This window comes from Cibotium barometz, chromosome 22 (genome assembly GCF_041138505.1).
Source record: "Cibotium barometz isolate CiBa-2024 chromosome 22, ASM4113850v1, whole genome shotgun sequence".
Taxonomy (NCBI): domain Eukaryota; kingdom Viridiplantae; phylum Streptophyta; class Polypodiopsida; order Cyatheales; family Cibotiaceae; genus Cibotium; species Cibotium barometz.
Genome location: NC_141067.1, coordinates 54842961 through 54861454, shown reverse-complemented (window position 1 = coordinate 54861454; position 18494 = coordinate 54842961). Strand labels below are relative to the sequence as shown.

The following is an 18494-nucleotide window of genomic DNA, read 5'->3' as shown; positions in this document are numbered from 1 at the left end:
CGTGTGGCAATAGGTGGTTGTGATTGGGAGGGTGATGGAATCCCCCCCAACTGTCGCTTCGATTCTTGCATGGACGGCCGGGATTCCATCCATTCGTATTTGCATCGCCTCCCTAGATTCAGTGCCTCACACTATTTCGATCCCTGGTCTGTGGGGAGACCCAATTAGGGAGAGAGTTGAGTACTCTGGCCTCCCAAGCCAAAGTTTCATTTGTTGCTAGATGGGACACCTCGCTAGAGTTTGCCCTCATCGGCAGTCCAGGAGGCTGGCTCCAATCGTTCCCCTAGTTCAAACCCTCCCCAGGGGGTGGGTGGGACACAGGCCCCCATGTACCAGAGCACCAAGCCCCGTGCAGGAGAGTGGTAGACCGCTAGCTCGAGGCGGGACTGCCAGTCGATGTCGAGCGCCGAGTGGCATCGGGCGCATCAGGCTGGCAGGATCCAGGAGGATACGGTTGTGTCAGAGAACCATTTTGAGCATTTATATCAGCAACGCCCGACGGTGATGGGCCCCACTCTGTTCCTTCGAGGAACATGCCCCCCCCCACAAACTTCTTCTAGAGACCGTTACCGCATCAGGACCCCCCTCCAAGTTTTTAGCCCCCCACTGGGGATTGCTGACCCTCCAGAGCAGGTAGTGGGCCTGGCCTCGCAGCCATCTCCTCCTCCCCCCCTCGACAGGCAAATCCTTCTCCCTCCCCCCCGAGAGGGGATTTGGGAGAGGCTTGATTTTCGCTTAGGAGCAGTGTGGCAGGAGCCTTGGATGTAGGTCTGCGCGAGATTAACAGTCTTTTACAGGAGGCAGCAGAAAACAGATTGGTTGGCTTTTGAGAGCAGGAGAGCAGTATTCGCAAGGCCTTGCTTCTCTACAGCGGCTTCAGGAGAGTGCATCAGATAGCCCGTGGATTGAGAGTAAGCTGGCTGCCACCCGTACAGCTTGCATTTAGACAGCTACCCTTAGAGGCTTAGGAGAGAGGTCTTATTGGGATCCGAGACAGAGACGGACTTAGTGTTGACGTCGACTCTTCCATCCCTCCAGAGTGGCTGGCCCATACCGGATCCTTCTCCTCCGCAGTGGCGGCTGGGAATGTTCACCAACACGGTATACCCCTAACCATTCATGGCACGTACTCTGCTTTACTCACCTTCTCTATTGGGCTTCATGGTAGACTGGAGCGATCAGAGACCCCCCCCCCCCCCCCTTAGAGGACCTCAAGGGATGCACTTTGCAGTGGGTGAGGGTGGCTGGCACATGAGTGGCATATCGACCCTCCACCGGCCAAGGTGGACAGAGAGAGACTATGGTGGCTATGGATGTGGGAGGGCCGGGCTATTACGAGCCTCCGGTGGGACCCGAGAGAGTGGACATGGCAAGATCTAGAGACAGGGAGGAATCGCCTGGTACCCGCTTCTTTGCTTACACTGCACGACTGGGCTGCAGGATTCAGAGGTAAGAAGTGGCAGTCCCAGGGCCTCCCACCACACCCACCTCTGCTCACTGCTGTGTTGCATGCTGTCATATGGCCTCCCACCTATATGGCCTGTACGGCCTGCTGACTTGGCTGTGTAGCCTGCCACGTGCCCTGTACGGCTTGTACAGGTGGCTGTGCAGCCTTACCCTCTGGCTGTCTGCTCCATCCATGCCGCCTATGCATGCCATAAGCTGCAAGAAGCTTCCAATATTAGCTTGCTTTCTCCTAGTCCTAGGGCTCCCCTAACCCTTCCAAATTAGGCCACTAGTCCGGAGGATTAGTACCAGGTATGTAACTTAGGACCCATAAGCAATACCATGATCAAAACATCCAAGAACATAAACCTTTCCACAAGCAGGGTTGACTTCTTTCAAAGGTATGGGGCCCAACCCCTCCAACCCCTCTAAAAATGGATTCCAGCCCTTGATTTACTTGATCAAGTGAAAGATTTGGTTGCAAGCTACTGTACCAAATCTGTCCTGAGCAGCGACATCCAATCCTCTGTCAACAAATTGCAACACCTATAGTCCTGAGAGATATAATTACAGATTGTGATGGTAGCACATGCATCAATTAGTCAATCATAGGTGCACATTTGATTCTTGCATGTTCGATTGTACCCAATAGAAGTCTTCTTTTTGAGTAGAAAGATGTACATAGGCTGTATAGGGCAGTGAAATCTATCATGCTTGTGTATATGGATATCATCTACTTCTTCCACCTCTGAGCTTCATAGGATGGTCGATATCCTCCTTTCTTTTCTTCTGCTCCAAGTGATCCCATTTGCATTATCTACTTTTTGATAGGTTTTGCCAGCAGTGATGTACAATCGACAAACTTAATGTTTTCCGTTGATTGCTCCATATTTTTGGGATGAAAAGTAAATCTTTTTTTGTTTATTTATCATACTTATTGTAATCTCCTTTTCTTAAATAAAAAGAAGGTTTTGAAAGTATGGGGATCCCAATGAGCAAGCAAGTGTTTGTTCTGGAGCTCTTTAGCATATTGCCTTTGTTGTGCCCTAAACACTATGTTTATGCATTTTTAATTTTTTTTTCTTTTACAATCATCACTTCCCAAAAATTCCCCCCCCCCCCATGTGGAAAGGCTGAAATTCATTATTCTAACTTTTTTTTAATTGTAGAGCGCGATGAACTTCGACTTGATGTTGAGCATCTATGCATGCAACAATCTGGAATGTCAGGCAAAGTTGACATTTTATCCCAAATACAGGCACGAAGGTAGGTGTCACTATGGGTGCAAATTGGTCAATTCAACTAGATTTGAGGAAAAGTATTTACCTTGTCTTCCATGTTTTCCACTTTGGCTTTTTTGCCTTCTATGTTTCTGGTTTGAAATTATGAATTTGTAAAGGAATTCTTGAGTTAAAAGTGATGGCTTATGGCCTCAAATACCCCTTGTCATGTTAGATATTGCTAAGGCTAGGACCTTAGAAAAAGTGCAAAGCTTGAGGTGTTGATGAAGGCTACCTTGAAGATTGTATAAATAGGTGTAAAAAGGGAGCCTTTTTTTTTTCCCAAGAAAACGTCCTTCATGAATCATAAAAGCAACGTCCACAAAGAGATGCTGATGTTGAGTTCCAAGCGCAAGCTTATCTGGGTTGGAGTCCATGGAGGAGTTGCGTAGTAGCAAGGAAACTCGTTTCCTACCTTTTGTAGAAAATGAAACGCTTCCTAAAGGTTTCCAACCTTGGAAATGCTTTTTTTATCATCGTTTTTTTTAACCTTGAATTTTTGGATATGAATGCTTTTTTTTTTTTAAACATTAAATTTTGGACAGGAATGTTGTCTATTCAATGTTTCTTGTCTTGGAAGTTGATTGTTTCGTAGCTTACATGCTTTGTACAGCTTTTTGGCATAAAATAGGCAGCATACATATGATTTTTTTGACCCCCCTTAGGAAACATTCAAGAAACCTCTGGCATTTGTAGGAGCAATGGGAAAATTTAATGGCTCAAATTTCCACAGTTGGCAACTCCAAACTTGATTGAATTTGATGGAGAAGGGTGTGTTGGTAGTAGTCTTGTGGAACCCACCAAAAAGATTAAGTCATGCGAATGAAAAATGAGAAGGCAATGGGCATTATCGGTCTTGGTCTTGGAAAGGGATACATCCAACGTTTGGATTTTGCTATGAGTGCAAAAGAAGCTTGGAACAAATTTAATACATTGTTTCTCAGTTAAAGGGCACATCTAGACCTTGGTGCATTTCGGTCGTGGCATCTTAAACCTAGTATATTTTCGGTGCAGTTGGCACATTTCCAATGTACCTTACTATACATTCCCAGTGTTGTAAACACATTCCAGGTCTTGTGACATCTACTTCCATTGTTTTTCTAATGTGCATTAAGGGTGTTTTGAAGCTCTCATCACAGGGAGACTCTTCTTGTACACACCAAGAAGTTGTAATAAGGAAATCCACAGTGTAGCATTTGGAACACGTGGTGTCCATAAGAACCAGTTCCTATCATCATACCATTGGCTAGCTGTGCAGAGCATACCTTCTAGTATCTTTTGAGTACAGGTTCTCGCGGTAGGAGAGCAGCACATGCTTGCAGCAGTGCAGGTATAGAAGGGAACTTTAGAAGAGAAGATCCTCGTGGAGCTGAGTACAGAGCAGCTGCCACAATCAAGCATGAAGATGAAGGTGGTGCTGGAGATTCATCCTATGAAGATGACTCGTCAGCAGTGGGCCAAGCTTCAAGGGCAAAGGAGTGCCCACGAGTGAAGTTCAAGGTTTTCCGACAAGTCTTGGACATTCTTTCATTGGGACACAACTCTGTACATACACGCATTTAACATTACCACATTACTACTAGAGGGGAGATTGTTGGGAATATTCACATTCACGGTAGTGAAAATATGTAATGGGTTAGTAAATAAAAATGATGCTAGGTGGCTGTGTAAACTAGCTCTTGTTTATGTGTGAACTAGGGCTTAAATAAAGTGGTTCTTGATAAAAAACAGGTAGAGGGAGAGGAGACACACACAGGAGCAAACCCTAATGTATATTGCAATTCCTAACCATAGAGGGAAGCCATCTCCCTTCTCACACAATGCATAATCCAAAATACACAACACACACTATGTGTTGTGTCCACACACAGCTAACCCTAGCTAATGTCCCCACACTATGACCAGCTGGACGCGGTCATTTATGTCTCACACATGCTGCTACCTAACATGCCAGCACATAGCATAGCTGGCACACACTGACATCGAGCTTGAATCTCAACAGCCCCTCTCAAGCTCATGATGTACTGCCATAGATGAAGATGTAGATGAGCTTGGGCTATCAAAGCTCTCAACACTCCCCCTCAAGCTTATCCCACGTACTCCCAACATAGTACGGAAGTACTCAAACTTCTCCCTGCTAAGTGGCTTTGTTAAGATGTCGGCCACCTGCTCTTCAGTCTTCACATACTTTAAATCCACTGTACCATCGAGCACTTTCTCTCTGACAAAGTGATAGTGGACCTCTATGTGTTTGGTCCGCGCATGAAAAACTGGATTCTTAGCCAACTGTATGCTGCTCATGTTGTCACAATGAATGACAACCTTGCCATCAATAGGCTCACCCAAATCAGCCAAGAGACTCTTTAACCATACTCCTTCACATGTAGCAATGGCTGCACCCCTGTATTCAGCCTCTGTACTAGATAAAGCAACAATAGGTTGCTTCTTGCTACTCCAACTCACCACTGCACTCCCAAATGTAAAGGCATAGCCACTAGTAGACCTCTTGTCATATGAGCTACCTGCCCAATCTGCATCTGTGTAGCCATGTACATCCAAGCCTTTACCATGCTCATAAAGAAGACCATAATGTGCAGTGGTCTTTACATATCGCATAATGCGTCTCATTGCATCCAAATGAGGTTTTCTGGGGCTCTGCATAAATTGGCTTACTAGCCCCACAGCATAACTGAGATCCGGGCGTGTGATAGTCATGTAAATAAGGCTTCCAACTATCTTTCTATACATAGATGGATCATCCAAGTCTTCACCAAAATCAGCCCGCAACTTCACATTCTACCCCAAAGGTGTACTCATTGATTTTGCCAACATATCCAATGCATATTGGCGTTGCACTAACCATGTACCTGCATGGTCTTTGATCACTTCACATTCTGCTCCAAAGGTGTACTCATTAGCTTACACCCTGTCATCCTATATTTTGCCAACATATCCAATGCATATTGGCGTTGCACTAACCATGTACCTGCATGGTCTTTGATCACTTCAATGCCAAGAAAATATCTCAATTCACCCAAGTCTTTCATGTCGAACTGCCCACTCGATGCCTTCTTGACATGCATAACATCTGTAGCATGATCTCCTGTGACAATCAAGTCATCCACATAGATGACAAGTAAGACAATCCCATGATTTGTTTTCTTCACATAGAGTGAAGAATTTGCTGTAGAAACTTGAAATCCAAGGGAGAGAAGATATCGGCTCATCTTATCACTCCAAGCACGAGGTGCTTGCTTCAAACCATATAATGCTTTCTTTAATATGCATACATGAGTGGGATACCTTGGGTGTACATATCCTTCTGGCTGTGCCATTCTTCTTGTAGATCACCATTTAGAAATGCATTTTTCACATCCATTTGATGCATTTCCCAACCATTTGTTGCTGCAGCCATAGCAATGACTGCCCTCATTGTTCCCATCTTTGCAACTGGACTAAATGTTAGTCCAAGCCTTGGGTTTGTGCATAACCCTTAGCTACCAATCTCGCTTTATGGCGTTCAATGGAACCATCTGACTTGCATTTCACTTTGTAAACCCATTTGCAACCAATAACATTTTTTTTTGTGGTAATGCAACCAAATCCCATGTTTCATTATGAACCAAAGCGTCCATCTCAACATCCATTTCCTTCTCCCATACATTGTTCCCAATAGCTTCTGTATAGCATGTAGGTTCCACATGCTTCACCAAAGAGGTCATATATGCGTAATGCATAGCAAAATCATGATATGTCAACCTGTCAACAGGATACTTGACCCTTTGGGATCTCCGCAATGCGTGCGGATCACTCTGAACACCTGTCACTCTAGCATGTGGAGGCACATATCTATCCTGCCTTGCACCAGGTGTGCGTAAAACGGGCATGCCAAGTTCCTCATCCAAACTCTCTGAACTTTACGACTCATAACCTGTAATGCCAATTTCTTCAACTTTCTTTTTCCCTTTATCCACAGCACTACTCCCAGTGCTCACACTCTCATGCCTCAAGCGTCCTGACCATGGACGTATAGTGCTACTCTCAGACTCTACTGGCCCAGACATAGAAATAGAACTTGCTTGTGGCAAGTTCACATGCACATCAACATCAAGAGAATCAATGACACCCTCATTCTTTGCTTTGTATCAACTAGCAAGTTCATCAAACACCACATCTCGTGAGATAACCACTTGCCTAGTTTGTGGATTGTAACATTTATATGCCTTGCGATCTTGTGCATATCCAACAAACACACATTTTTCTGCCTTAGGATCCAATTTCCTCCTCCTCTCGTCAGGCACATGTACATAATCTATGCAACCAAACACTTTGAGGTGTCCAATGTCTGGCCTAAAGCCTGTAAGCCGCATCTCCGGTGTACTTCCATGTATGGCTGCTGTGGGTGTCTTATTAAGTATATACACTGCAGTGGCACATGCTTCTGCCCAATAATAGTCTGGCATGCTCTTTTCATTGAGCATCGCCCTGGCCACTTCACAAATGACTCTCTTCTTCCTCTCAGCAACACCATTTTGCTGAGGTGTAGTGTTCCAGATACTCCAAAGTACTCAACAAACTTCACTTTTCATGTAGAAAATCAAACTGATTGCATCCAAAATGAACTGGCATACGCAATCCAAGGTACCCTGTTTTGGCTCCAAGGCTTCAAATTGCAATGTAGTGGTTCAATCAAGTGTGGATAACTTGCATTGACACCTAAACAAGCTCAATGTTGCATATCAACACCAACCAAGGTGTGTACATATCAATTTTGTCAAACCCCCTTCTCTGTTTTGAGAAAAAACTAGAAAAACCAGTAAAACCAGTAGTAGAATTGCTCTAATTTCTTCAATGCTTGTTCAAATTGAGAGACCAGGCATTCATTAGCTTAGCAATGATGTCCACTAACTCCATGTAAAAGGAATTAGACCAATTGTTTAAGATGAGAGAGTAATTAGTCGATTAATCACACTCTGTTTCACTAATCACAGTAGACAGCTTGTTTAATTAGCTCATTTCCAGCTCCATAGATCATAATTTCTCCAACCAATCATGTAGCAACCTCCTTGAGTTTGTGTATTATCCAATTGCTAAGCAAAGTTTGGATTTAATCAACCACACAAGTGGAATTTGGCCTCCACTTATCAAAAGTATGAGAAAATGCTTTGTTTCTGCTGTATGATCTACGCTGCCTGCTTCTGAGGGGATTTGGGCTGATTGTATTGTCAATTGAGAGTATATTTAGTTGCCAAGGCATGTGTACAACCCATCAATTGAGTAATTTTTGCCAAAAACTAGCTCTAATTTCATCCACCAAGTGACTCTTTTTCTCTGTTTTGTGAGAGCTTCAAAAACAATAATTTTTAATCATTCAAATGCATCATACTTGCTCCAAATTCACAGTAGGGCTTGCACATGAGTTGCCAATACATTCCCATTTGCCAGATACATGTTTCTTTGTCAGATTTGCATCCATTTTCACAATACATCACCGCTTCCAAGCTCCAATGGAAAGCTTGCAAAAAACCAGAATTTTCTTTTGCTTTGGGCAACCCTAATTTGCCTTGTTTGTGCTTGAATCACCTGCAATCCGCTCAAGGGTGTTTAGTAGTCCTTACCCGGTAGGCCAAGCTCTCAGATCTGATAGAAATCGGTGTGCTCCAAGCTTCACAGCATCAATGCCAAGCTTCACAGCATTAATGGCAAGCTTCACAGCTTTTCTTCACAGCTTCTTCTCCCTCTTCTCTCACTCACTCATAAACCCTAATAGAGAGCACCAAGCTCTGATACCATGATGAAAAACAGGTAGAGGGAGAGGAGACACACACACAGGAGTAAACCCTAATGTATATTGCAAACCCTAATCATAGAGGGAAGCCATCTCCCTTCTCACACAATGCATAAAGCCATAATCCATAATACACAACACACACTATGTGTTGTGTCCACACACAGCTAACCCTAGCTAATGTCCACACACTATGACCAGCTGGATGCGATCATTTATGTCTGACACATGCTGCTACCTAACATGCCAGCACATAGCACAGCTGGCACACACTGACATCGAGCTTGAATCTCAACAGTTCTAGTGTGTGAACAACCGCTAATGTGTAGGTTCATTTATGTGTGGGAACAACCCCTTAGAGGATCTTATGTTAATGTAAGCAACGATGTGTAAAGGAGACACCTTTGTGACGTAGACCCTCTGGGTCTTTTGAAGACGTTCATATATCTTTCTTTCTTTCTCTCTCTTCCACCACCTCTACAACCTTCACAAACCCTAGAGCTCTAACTTGCAAATCCTAACTACAAAAACAATGGTTCACCCTATTTTCCCATTATACCAAGTATTTTAGGCATTGCATGTTTCAAATCTATGGGTTTTTTGGGATTGTGCCTTGATGCTTTTCGTAATACGGGCACTACTTGAAGCTTTTCTTAATCTCTTTTAGAATTTTCCACCCTCACTCCTTGAATAAAGAGAAGGAGAAATATCGTATGTAGACTTCGTTTATGTTTTCTAATCTTATAGACTTTCAACACATAATGATATAAACGACTTGCTTGCATATTCGCGATGCTGCAACTGGTGGTAGAGAAAATAGGTGTCCATCAAAATGATTCTTAGAAGTTAATCCTTGAATGTTCAAATTTGGGTTTTACATGGCCAAAGACACAATGGTATACATAATGCTATGCATGTATGGGTGCATTGTACCTTCCATTATCACCTGGCTTCTATTGAATTAGCAGTGAGACTTCAATCAAATACACACTTTCTCACTTTTGTATTGACTATCACGCATCTGGACTAAGTGGAAGCATCATCTCTTTTGTGAAAGTCATCTTTTCTCAAGACATCCTTTTTGAATTTACAGGATCACTGGCCTGGAGCAGGAGGTGGAACTATGCAAGCAGAAGTTGGATGCATGCACGAGAAGGAATAACAAGTTACATGATGAATTATCAGAGGCCCACCACATAAAGGTAAAAAATGGATGAAGATTTGGACATGAGCAATTTATGTTTTGATTATATCAGAAAGGTGGCTCAAAGCTAGGCATGGCAATCATGTTATTCTTGTTGCACACAGGCTCACTTTGCTGATCTTTTGAAATCTGAGACCGACAAGGTAAGGTTTTCTCAACCATTTTCTAGATCGGTTGGGTCATTCAAAATAAATCATTTTTGGTATGGCTGCCGCTTGCAAGCCAAGACTGAAGATTACTGCAGATTGAAAAAACTACTTGATTTTCTATCAGAACCTTGAACTGGAAAAAGAGATAAAGTTCTTTCAGAGTAAAGTTGCAAATGCCCTTGTGGAGAGGGACCGGGCACTTTTGCAGGTTTCTATTCAAAGTCTAGATATTTACAAGGATTTTCATGTCTGATTAAGTTTGGTTTCTCCTGTTTTTAAATGGTTTTTGTTGATGTTAGTCAGGTTGAGAAGTGCCAAGAGAAGGAGAAAGAGCTTGTTGGAAAGATAAACCAACTGCAGGACAGGTAGTTCGAGCATGCAGAAGTTTACCTTCAATTGAAATAACACACGTATGCAGCAGAAGTTTACCTTCAATTGAAATAACACACGTATGCAGCAGAAGTTTACCTTCAATTGAAATAACACGCGCATACTTACCCAAGCACGCGCATCCATGTGTGTACACACCCTCACCCATGTTCATGCAGGCATGACCTAAGCATGCATAGATACATCCATGTGTGCACACACCCTCACCCTGTTCAAGCTTACAAACTGAAGCTAAAGATAGTTGCTTTCTTAGAACAATTTTTGTTCTCATTGCAGTTGTGTGATGCTTCTGCTTGTTTATGCAGGCTGGAACGGATTATATCAGATCTTCTCGAACAGAAAAAGTACCGTGCAGATTTGCAGAGCAATATGGAAGCAGAAAAGGAATATTCTAAGAATCTCCAAAATGTGCTGCTGATGCATAAAACCCAACTAAATAAATTCATTTTTTTAAATGTTAAAGGTTATGATGAATGATGTTGCTTCACTCTCTGTGTAGGTTGTCGATTTTTTCTGGGAAATTCGAAGCAAGGTGGGTGAATTTAAGCATGCTAAGGGCCCTGGTGATAGAGCAAGAGTTTTGCTACAGGATCCCAAAAATAGCTGGGTATATGGAGACATAAAGAAAGAGTTGGAGAGTGTACGCAGTCAAGTTGAAGAGGCTGAAGCAGCTCTGGTAGGAAAGGAGGTCAACATGAACTCTTCTGTAGGCTTTTTATTTTGTTTCTTCAAAAAGATCTCTGAAGGTGTCTTTTTGTAACTATCTTGTGTTAGAGCTATTATTGAAATGGAAATATGCAGGCTGCGCTACAAGAAGAGTATCATGCTTCTGTAGCATTGGTGTCTGGTTTGCAGAGGCAGTTACAAGAAGTGAGCTTTTAGACTATGCCTTCCAATTTTCATACTATGCATATGGACGATATGAACTTATTTTTCTGAAGAAAGACACTTAGATTCTCCTTGTGTTGCAATGTTATATTTATGTTTGTGTGCGTGTGTGTATCTATGATATATGTATGTGTGTTTGTGTATGTATGTATTTTTGTATATTATATTCAACTTAAATTTTTTTGTAGGCAATTGTTTTCAAACAACATGCAGAGGAACAGTGTCTGCTGCTTAAAGAGAGAGTGGTATGACCTCTCACAGCAAGATTTTTCTGGCTTTTCATCTTAGAGAAGTAGTTTTTTGTTTATCAATGGATTTTTTGACATTTAGTTATCTCAGTTGCATTTGGCAGTGGTTATCAATGCTAAAGTCAGGACAATTCAGTCGATCATGGTTGGATATAAGGAAGATGTCATTGCAACGTTGAAAGAAGAAGAAAAGTGGGCCAGCTCACTATTTGAAACCTTTCAATCTCTAACTTTCTGTTCCGATTCTATGATCCAAACAAAGAAAAATTTGCAAGGAATCAAATTGCAAACAGTATCTTGCATTGAAGACGAGTTGGGTGGGAGCATGGAACAGGCTGATAACAGAGAAGCTTGTCACACAGACATATTCGGCAAGGTAATTGGGTTAAACCAATGAACTCCTTTTTGCATCAACTTCATGTCTCTTCCTTTCTTGTGTTAGGGAAGCTAGCCTTTGATACCTATCAAGTTATCTTGCTATCAATAAGCTGCTTTAGCCCAGCATGGACTTCATAGAACTACTAAAAAATTTCCTATTCAAGATTTAAGGTAGACTAGGTTAATTAAGTCTTGAATAAGGAGTTCTTTTTCTACCAAGTGAAGATTGACTAAAATGCTTTTTCAGGACAACTACATAGGCAGCATACCTTCATCGGATTATGACATGCAGATTAAGGATACCAGGGAGGCATTGGCTCTTGCACTAGAAGAGAAGGTATGATAGTTTGTTGCAACTGATAAGGTTTTGATTATTCTTGTAGCATATGTATGTTTGGTTTGGATAGAAATGATGAGATTAAGCTGTCCTAATGATTTTTTTGTGCTTGTAACCTGGAAATGTGAAAGGTTTAGCACTATTTGGCTACACGCACGCATGCATTTGCGTATAGATTATGGATAAGGGTACATAGTTGTGTATAGACTCGTAGATTACAAACAGTACTATAAAGAAAGTTCCAAACCGGTACTAAAAGTTCCAACTCAGGGATTGTATACTCCAGTCTCCATTGTTTCATTCTTAATCTCGATTAATCAATGGGTATTTAAGATGCAACAGGTCTCAATGAGAGTCAGTTGTGTAGTTCTCAAGAATTCCTTGCAATCTTAGAATAATCTCCAAAGAGAACAGTACAATGTCCCCTCCATAATTCCAAATAGGACCAAGCTGCTGTATTATTGCCATCACACTTTACCAAGAAGACGTCCTCCGCTTGGTTACTTAGGATCATTGCTTGAGCTGGAGAAACATCAAACCATCCCCCCCCCCCCCCCCCCCCCCCCCCCCCCCCGCGCCTGCATCCGTGTGCCCCATCCCCTCGCTTCAGTTTGTGTCCCCCTCCTCCCCCGCTGCCGCCTGACCCTCGCCAGCCGCCTCTGTCAGCACCCTCTGCCCCCTGTGCTTCTTTCAGTCTGCTGCCACCTGACCCTCACCAGCTGCGTCTGTCAGCACCCTCTGCCCCCTGCACTCCCCCCCCCTCCTCTCCTCGTTTCTTCCGTCTGCCGCCTCTTCCTGCCCCCTTCTTTCTGCTGCCTCTTCCTCCCTTTCGCACCTTGACCCTGTGCTGCCAAGGGCTTGTTTCCTTTTGTGGCATGGTATCACCACCCTTGGTCGTTTCCCTCAGGAGGACTCCATGGCACACGCTCCGACAACCCCTACTGAGGCCACCCCTCCTTGCCCGTCTTTCTCTAAGGCAGACATCTAGCTCCTTGCAGAAGCGACAGTCGCCTTCTTGGAGGCCTCCACATTGATCTATAAGCTAGTTGGTAGCCACCTGGCACATGGACAGCTCAGGGATCTTTTGCAGACTAGCCTCATCAGTGAGCCTGGAAAGATCACTGATATTCATCCTTTGGGGCGTGGATACTACCAGGTCGAGTTTGATTCTCCCGGTCTTCCTAGCACAACTCCCCATCAAGGGGGAGGGGGGGATCCCAGCCCCCATGATTCAAAGCACCAAGCTCCGGCCCCGGAGGATCCCGGTGCAGAAGTGGCAGGCCACCAGTTTGTGGCGGAACTGCTGTCGGGCTTCCAGGCTAAAGCGGTGCCATTATGCGCGCCAGTCTAGTGGGCCCCAGGAGGATACGGTTATGTCAGAGAACCGTTTTGAGCACATATCACAGCAGCCCACCGCCGATAGTGATGTTTCCCGTGCTCCACGCCCCCGCGCCCCCCCCCCCAAACACAAAATCACATTGCAAGACCCGCCGCCGCCTGCCCCCCCTTTCTGGAGGCCGTTACCTTGTCGACCCCTCTCCATGTTCCCGCGAGGCCCTCTGACCCATCAGAATCCCTGATGGGCCCGGCTTCTCAGCCTCAGCCTCCCCTTCCTTGCAGGTGATCCTTTCTTCCTCCGGTCTCCTCCCCTCAGCCCTCGTCATCCCCCCCCCCCCCCCCCCCCCCCCCCCCCCCGCCTCCCCTATCTTCAGGTCCGACTTGCCCTCCTTCAGCTCCTTCGGCTCCTTCGGCTCCTTCAGTCCTTCCCCCCTCGGCATCATCAGGACACAAAACACCCCCCCCCCAGCCCCACCAAATCCACCTTGCATGAGCTTGCCCTCCTCCCACCGGCGTTGCCATGCCTGGGGCCACGCCTGACCTGCAGAGGTGGAAGCAAACTACTCGGTTCACCGCTCGATCCACCATTTCTTAGAGCCTGTAGAGCAATGACCATCGCTGCCTTTTCGGTGCATCTTCACCCTCCAGACACCCCCCCCCCCCCCCAAAAAAAAAAAAAAAACCGGGGGGCGAAATTCTAGGGCAGCTAGTAGACTACAGCTTTTTAAGATGCCTCCCCATCGAGGGAGCGGGAATCTTTGAGGTGACAGGCCCCCATCCGAATCTGCGTGGTTTTGCATCACTCCAGGCCTTCCACACCCCTGAGAGTGGTGTGATGATTTTCTCCTTCCCTCTGAGTGTGGCGCTACGGACGGAATGGAGCGTGGACTTCGTGTCTGCCGCCATTCACGGGCAAGCATTAGAGCTCTCACATCATCTGCAGGATCTACATATCACCGACGTGCTCACTCACTTCTGGCCATTGTCACGGATGGAGATGGGTGGCTCTGGCCACAAGGACCTTGGAGGGGAGGGGAGCTGAGTGTCCTCCAATCTGGAGGTGCTTCTCTTTGTCCTTCATGTTTCAGTGGCAGTACCTCTCCCACCCTCCTAGATATACCTTCATTGTGAGAGATGGAGCCTAGAGTATGCATATTCCAAATTTCCAAGGCCTGGACAGAGTGGCTTCACATGGAGAGCAAGATTCGTGCTCTCATTGCAACGCTTCGCCCCAGGACAGATAATGATTGCTCTCCATCCAAACCCACGCCCACGACTCTTGGAGTGGAGGGCAGTTTTGCCTTCCACTGCTCTTAGATATGTGGATTGTTTGGGAGGACCGCAATGGTTGCAAAGGCTCAGGATTCTCAGAGAGGAGCTACACAGAGCCATAGTTGGCAGACCCGGACCCATTGACATTCTCATTCTCCAAGAGAATTATCTATCCGAGGGTCATACTCGTTGTTGCGGAAGATTCTTCTGTTGGATTTCAATGCTCCACCCTCATAATGTATTATCTAGGGACCGGCTAGCTCATGTTTGTACGGCTCCCCCTTTTTTTTTCCCTTTCTTCGGGGAGAAAGATCCTTCTATTAGTTAACAAAAAACCAGCCTCCAAGGGCTAAATACAACCACAAAGGGCTAGACACACACACGCCTCCATGTACGGGGCAGGGATCAAAGAATCAAAAGGTGGAGGAAGATGCACTTCTTCTCCGGCTGGCGGCTCTATGAGGAGAAGGCTATCTCATAGAGGGGGAGGGGGAGGGAATAACCACAGTGGGTGGAGCCTTTTATTGAAATGGGCAATCACATTGTTTCATTTATCACTCGCCACCACTACATTTTGGCTGTATTTCGACAGAGATCCCCAAAGGATCTCTTAAAGTATTCAGATACACGCTTTGCATATAATTTCCTTATGCTAAAGCGTCTTTTTAAAGTGAAGAATCATTTGAGGCAGCTTGTAGTTTGTGAGGAGTGGGATGCATGGCGAGAGCGTACCTCAGTGGCAGGTATTCGATGCAGGTCCATAGTTCTTGATGACACTTTTTGGGACACTGTTGAGGTATTGTTGCAGGTTGTGCGGCCAATCATTCTTATGTTGAGGCTTCTTGATGGAGATGAGCCTTGCATTGGCAAGGTGTACGAGGGGATGGACAGGTTGATTGAGAGAATCCTATCTCTACAGACTTTGGATGGGGGTAGGAGACAGGAGCTATCTCGTCTTGCGACAGGCAGGTGGACAGAGTATCACTCTGCATTAGAGGCTGTTGCATTTGTGGTGGATCCAGAATTTCAAGGCAAAGGATAAGAGACAGATGCAGAGGTTGTGCAGGGTTGGGAGGATATCTTGAGGAAGCTTGTACCCAGTGCAGATGATAGGAGGAGGGTTCGTGAAGACCTTTCCTTCTATTGACAAAAGAGAGGCCTCTTCACTTTGCAGGATGCACAAAATGATAGGTTCAAGATATCCAGTGCACGGTGGTGGGAGGATTATGGGGCAGATATACCATTGCTGCAAAGATTGGCCATTCGAGTGCTTAGCCAGGGTGCTAGCTCCTCGCCATGTGAGCGCTTATGGAGCAGTTTTGGGAACATTGCAAGCAAGAAGAGGAACAGGCTTGGTGTCCAGAAGGCAAATGACCTTGTATTTGTTAATGCGAACTTGCGTTTGCTTAACAAGTTCAGGGCTGAGTATACTCCAGAGCCATTTATTGGATTTTGCCTTGATCTTGATGACAATGATGGTGAGGATCAGCCAGAGGGAGAGGATGATGTGGAGCAGCATGAGGATGAGCAGATTGAGGGACAGCCTGGACAGGAGGATGAGATCCCACTTGCTGATGACTAGTCTTTGACTCACCAGTTACCTTGGCCCTTGAGGCTAGTTTTGTACTTGCTGATGACTAGTCTTTGACTCACCAGTTACCTTGGCCCTTGAGGCTAGTTTTGTACTTGTCATGCGATGTACTTTCTTTTTCAGTTTCTATATATCCTCATGCGATGTACTTTCTTTTCAGTTTCTATTTGGAGTCTGGACTCTTTAAATTTTTAATGTTTAAGACTTTAAAGTTTAATCTTGGATATTTTAATTGTTTTGTCATTTTATGTCATATGCTGACATGTCATATGACGTGGCGTTCCCTGACGTTCCCGATCTGCTCCCGTTCCCGTTCCCGTTCCCGTTCCCGTTCCCGTTCCTGTTCCAGCATCCGACGTTCCCGGAACGTGGTAACTATGCTCTTGTCTCACTTTGGTCCACTTTCTTGCCACATGTCCCAATCTAAGAGATGGGTCCTTCCATAAACTTTATCTCTAAAAATATCCCAACTGGTAGACATTCTGTCATAGGCACTTTGCCAACTCTTGGTATCTACTCAATTCAAGATGTAATGACGCGAACAGATTTTCCATCGGAGTCAGGCCAAAAATAGCAACTCTCGTAAATTTTAGGAGTGTGGTCCTTTGTATTCTAGGATAATCCCCCATTCCCAAAGCTTGTACTTTCCAAATATTTAGACATCCTGGAGTCCCACCAGACCCCTTTCATACTGGGAAATGTCCAAGCTGGTGACATCCTTCCCAGCTTCTTAAAAGTTGTCCGCAACTTTAAGCTTCAAGCCATATATTCAAGATATAATCATGTCCCATTAAGTGGGCGAGACGAGACAGTCTCAAAAATCTAATATAACTGAAGAATCCATGTCCGAAAGCAATGGGTGAGACTAAGTCTGTCTCCATAATACCAATATCAAAATCATGTCCCAAAATAAATGGGCGAGAATTCTATGGAAGATATGCTAGACACAGGCACAAGAGCCAATTGTGTCTCAATCACCAATATCAATGAGATAATCAAATGCCAATGAAAATCACGAACCAGGTGCTAAGACACTTAAATAAGTGCCATGCACAAGAAACTAGTGCCTCGCACAGAAACATGTGCTATGCACACAAACTGGTGCCATTCAAGAGCACAAACCATGGTGACAGAGAAGCTGGTTCTCCATAGTTTTGGCAATCGTTTCTCCCAATCCCAACAGTTCCCATGTTCTCCCATACAATCCCAACTCTGATCAACAAGCATGGTGTGGAAACAATGAAACACTCACTCCACAATCGCAACATGAATCCACGTGTATAGTGGAGCGTTCATTGAATTGTCCTCTCACAATCCCAACATGAATCCACATGCGTGGTGAGATGAACAATGAACCTCTTGGCCTCTGTATGGGGAGATAGTGATTCTAATATGGCTTTTAAAAATAAATAAATCCATGTCCCAAATAAATGGGCGAGACAAAACAGTCCCATAAGTCCAGATATCATAATCATGTCCCAAGTAAATGAGTGAGACAAATCAGTCCCCTGCCAACAAGGCATCGGTCCACATGGCCCTTGGCATAGGCATAAGTCTCGTGCCAACCAGGCGTCATGTTCACTTTACCACTTGCACTCCGTGTTGGTACTCTGACCACACCTTGGATGAGAGGTAGGCTCAAGTAACAAGATAAAACAATCATTCACAGGCATAGATAGCCTGGTGTTCCATAAGCATTTCTGCTACACATAATTTATAGGCATTTCGGCCACCAACTCACACCACCTTCTCAAGTGCCCATGTTCCCTTCCATCAGCCCTCTATTGTTTCACCCAGATATGGTAGAAACAATCTTCAAGAGAGCACGTAGGACAAGAGAACACTACACATGGTATGTTGTGCTCGACACACTACCCTCTGAAGTGCCCATGTTCCCTTCTATCTGCTCTCTATTGTTCCACCCACACATGGTAGAAACAATCTTCAAGAGAGCACGTAGGACACGAGAACACTACACAAGGTATGTGAACCATGAGTTCCATAAGTCCAATGCATCCCAAATAAAGGGAGCCATAAAGAATAATCCATCCTAGTAAAAGGGAGTCATAACATAATCCATAAACCTTGGGAGTAGAGGTGGACTTTTATCCTTAAAAGCATCATATCCATGAGATATCCAAAGATTTCTTCTCTATAAACTCGGACAGATTCGTCCATAGAAATT

The 18494-nt window shown here is 44.7% G+C and overlaps 1 protein-coding gene across 7 annotated transcripts in view; it reads left to right on the top strand.

Moving 5' to 3' along the window:
• The window catches only part of MEE13 (myosin heavy chain-like protein), a 93887-nt gene that overhangs the window by 48599 nt on the left and 26794 nt on the right, over positions 1-18494 (top strand). For 3 of the 7 annotated variants that reach the window (XM_086816743.1, XM_086816744.1, XM_086816745.1), the window contains 11 exons: positions 2616-2712; positions 9608-9716; positions 9823-9861; positions 9992-10075; positions 10171-10232; positions 10563-10665; positions 10757-10933; positions 11059-11127; positions 11334-11390; positions 11485-11769; positions 12019-12108. In XM_086816743.1, coding sequence (XP_086672869.1) covers positions 2616-2712; positions 9608-9716; positions 9823-9861; positions 9992-10075; positions 10171-10232; positions 10563-10665; positions 10757-10933; positions 11059-11127; positions 11334-11390; positions 11485-11769; positions 12019-12108 — 1172 coding nt within the window. Of the gene's footprint in view, positions 1-2615; positions 2713-9607; positions 9717-9822; positions 9862-9991; positions 10076-10166; positions 10233-10562; positions 10666-10756; positions 10934-11058; positions 11128-11333; positions 11391-11484; positions 11770-12018; positions 12109-18494 lie in introns of all 7 variants that reach the window. The other 4 variants (XM_086816747.1, XM_086816746.1, XM_086816748.1 and 1 more) reach the window with 2 other exon arrangements.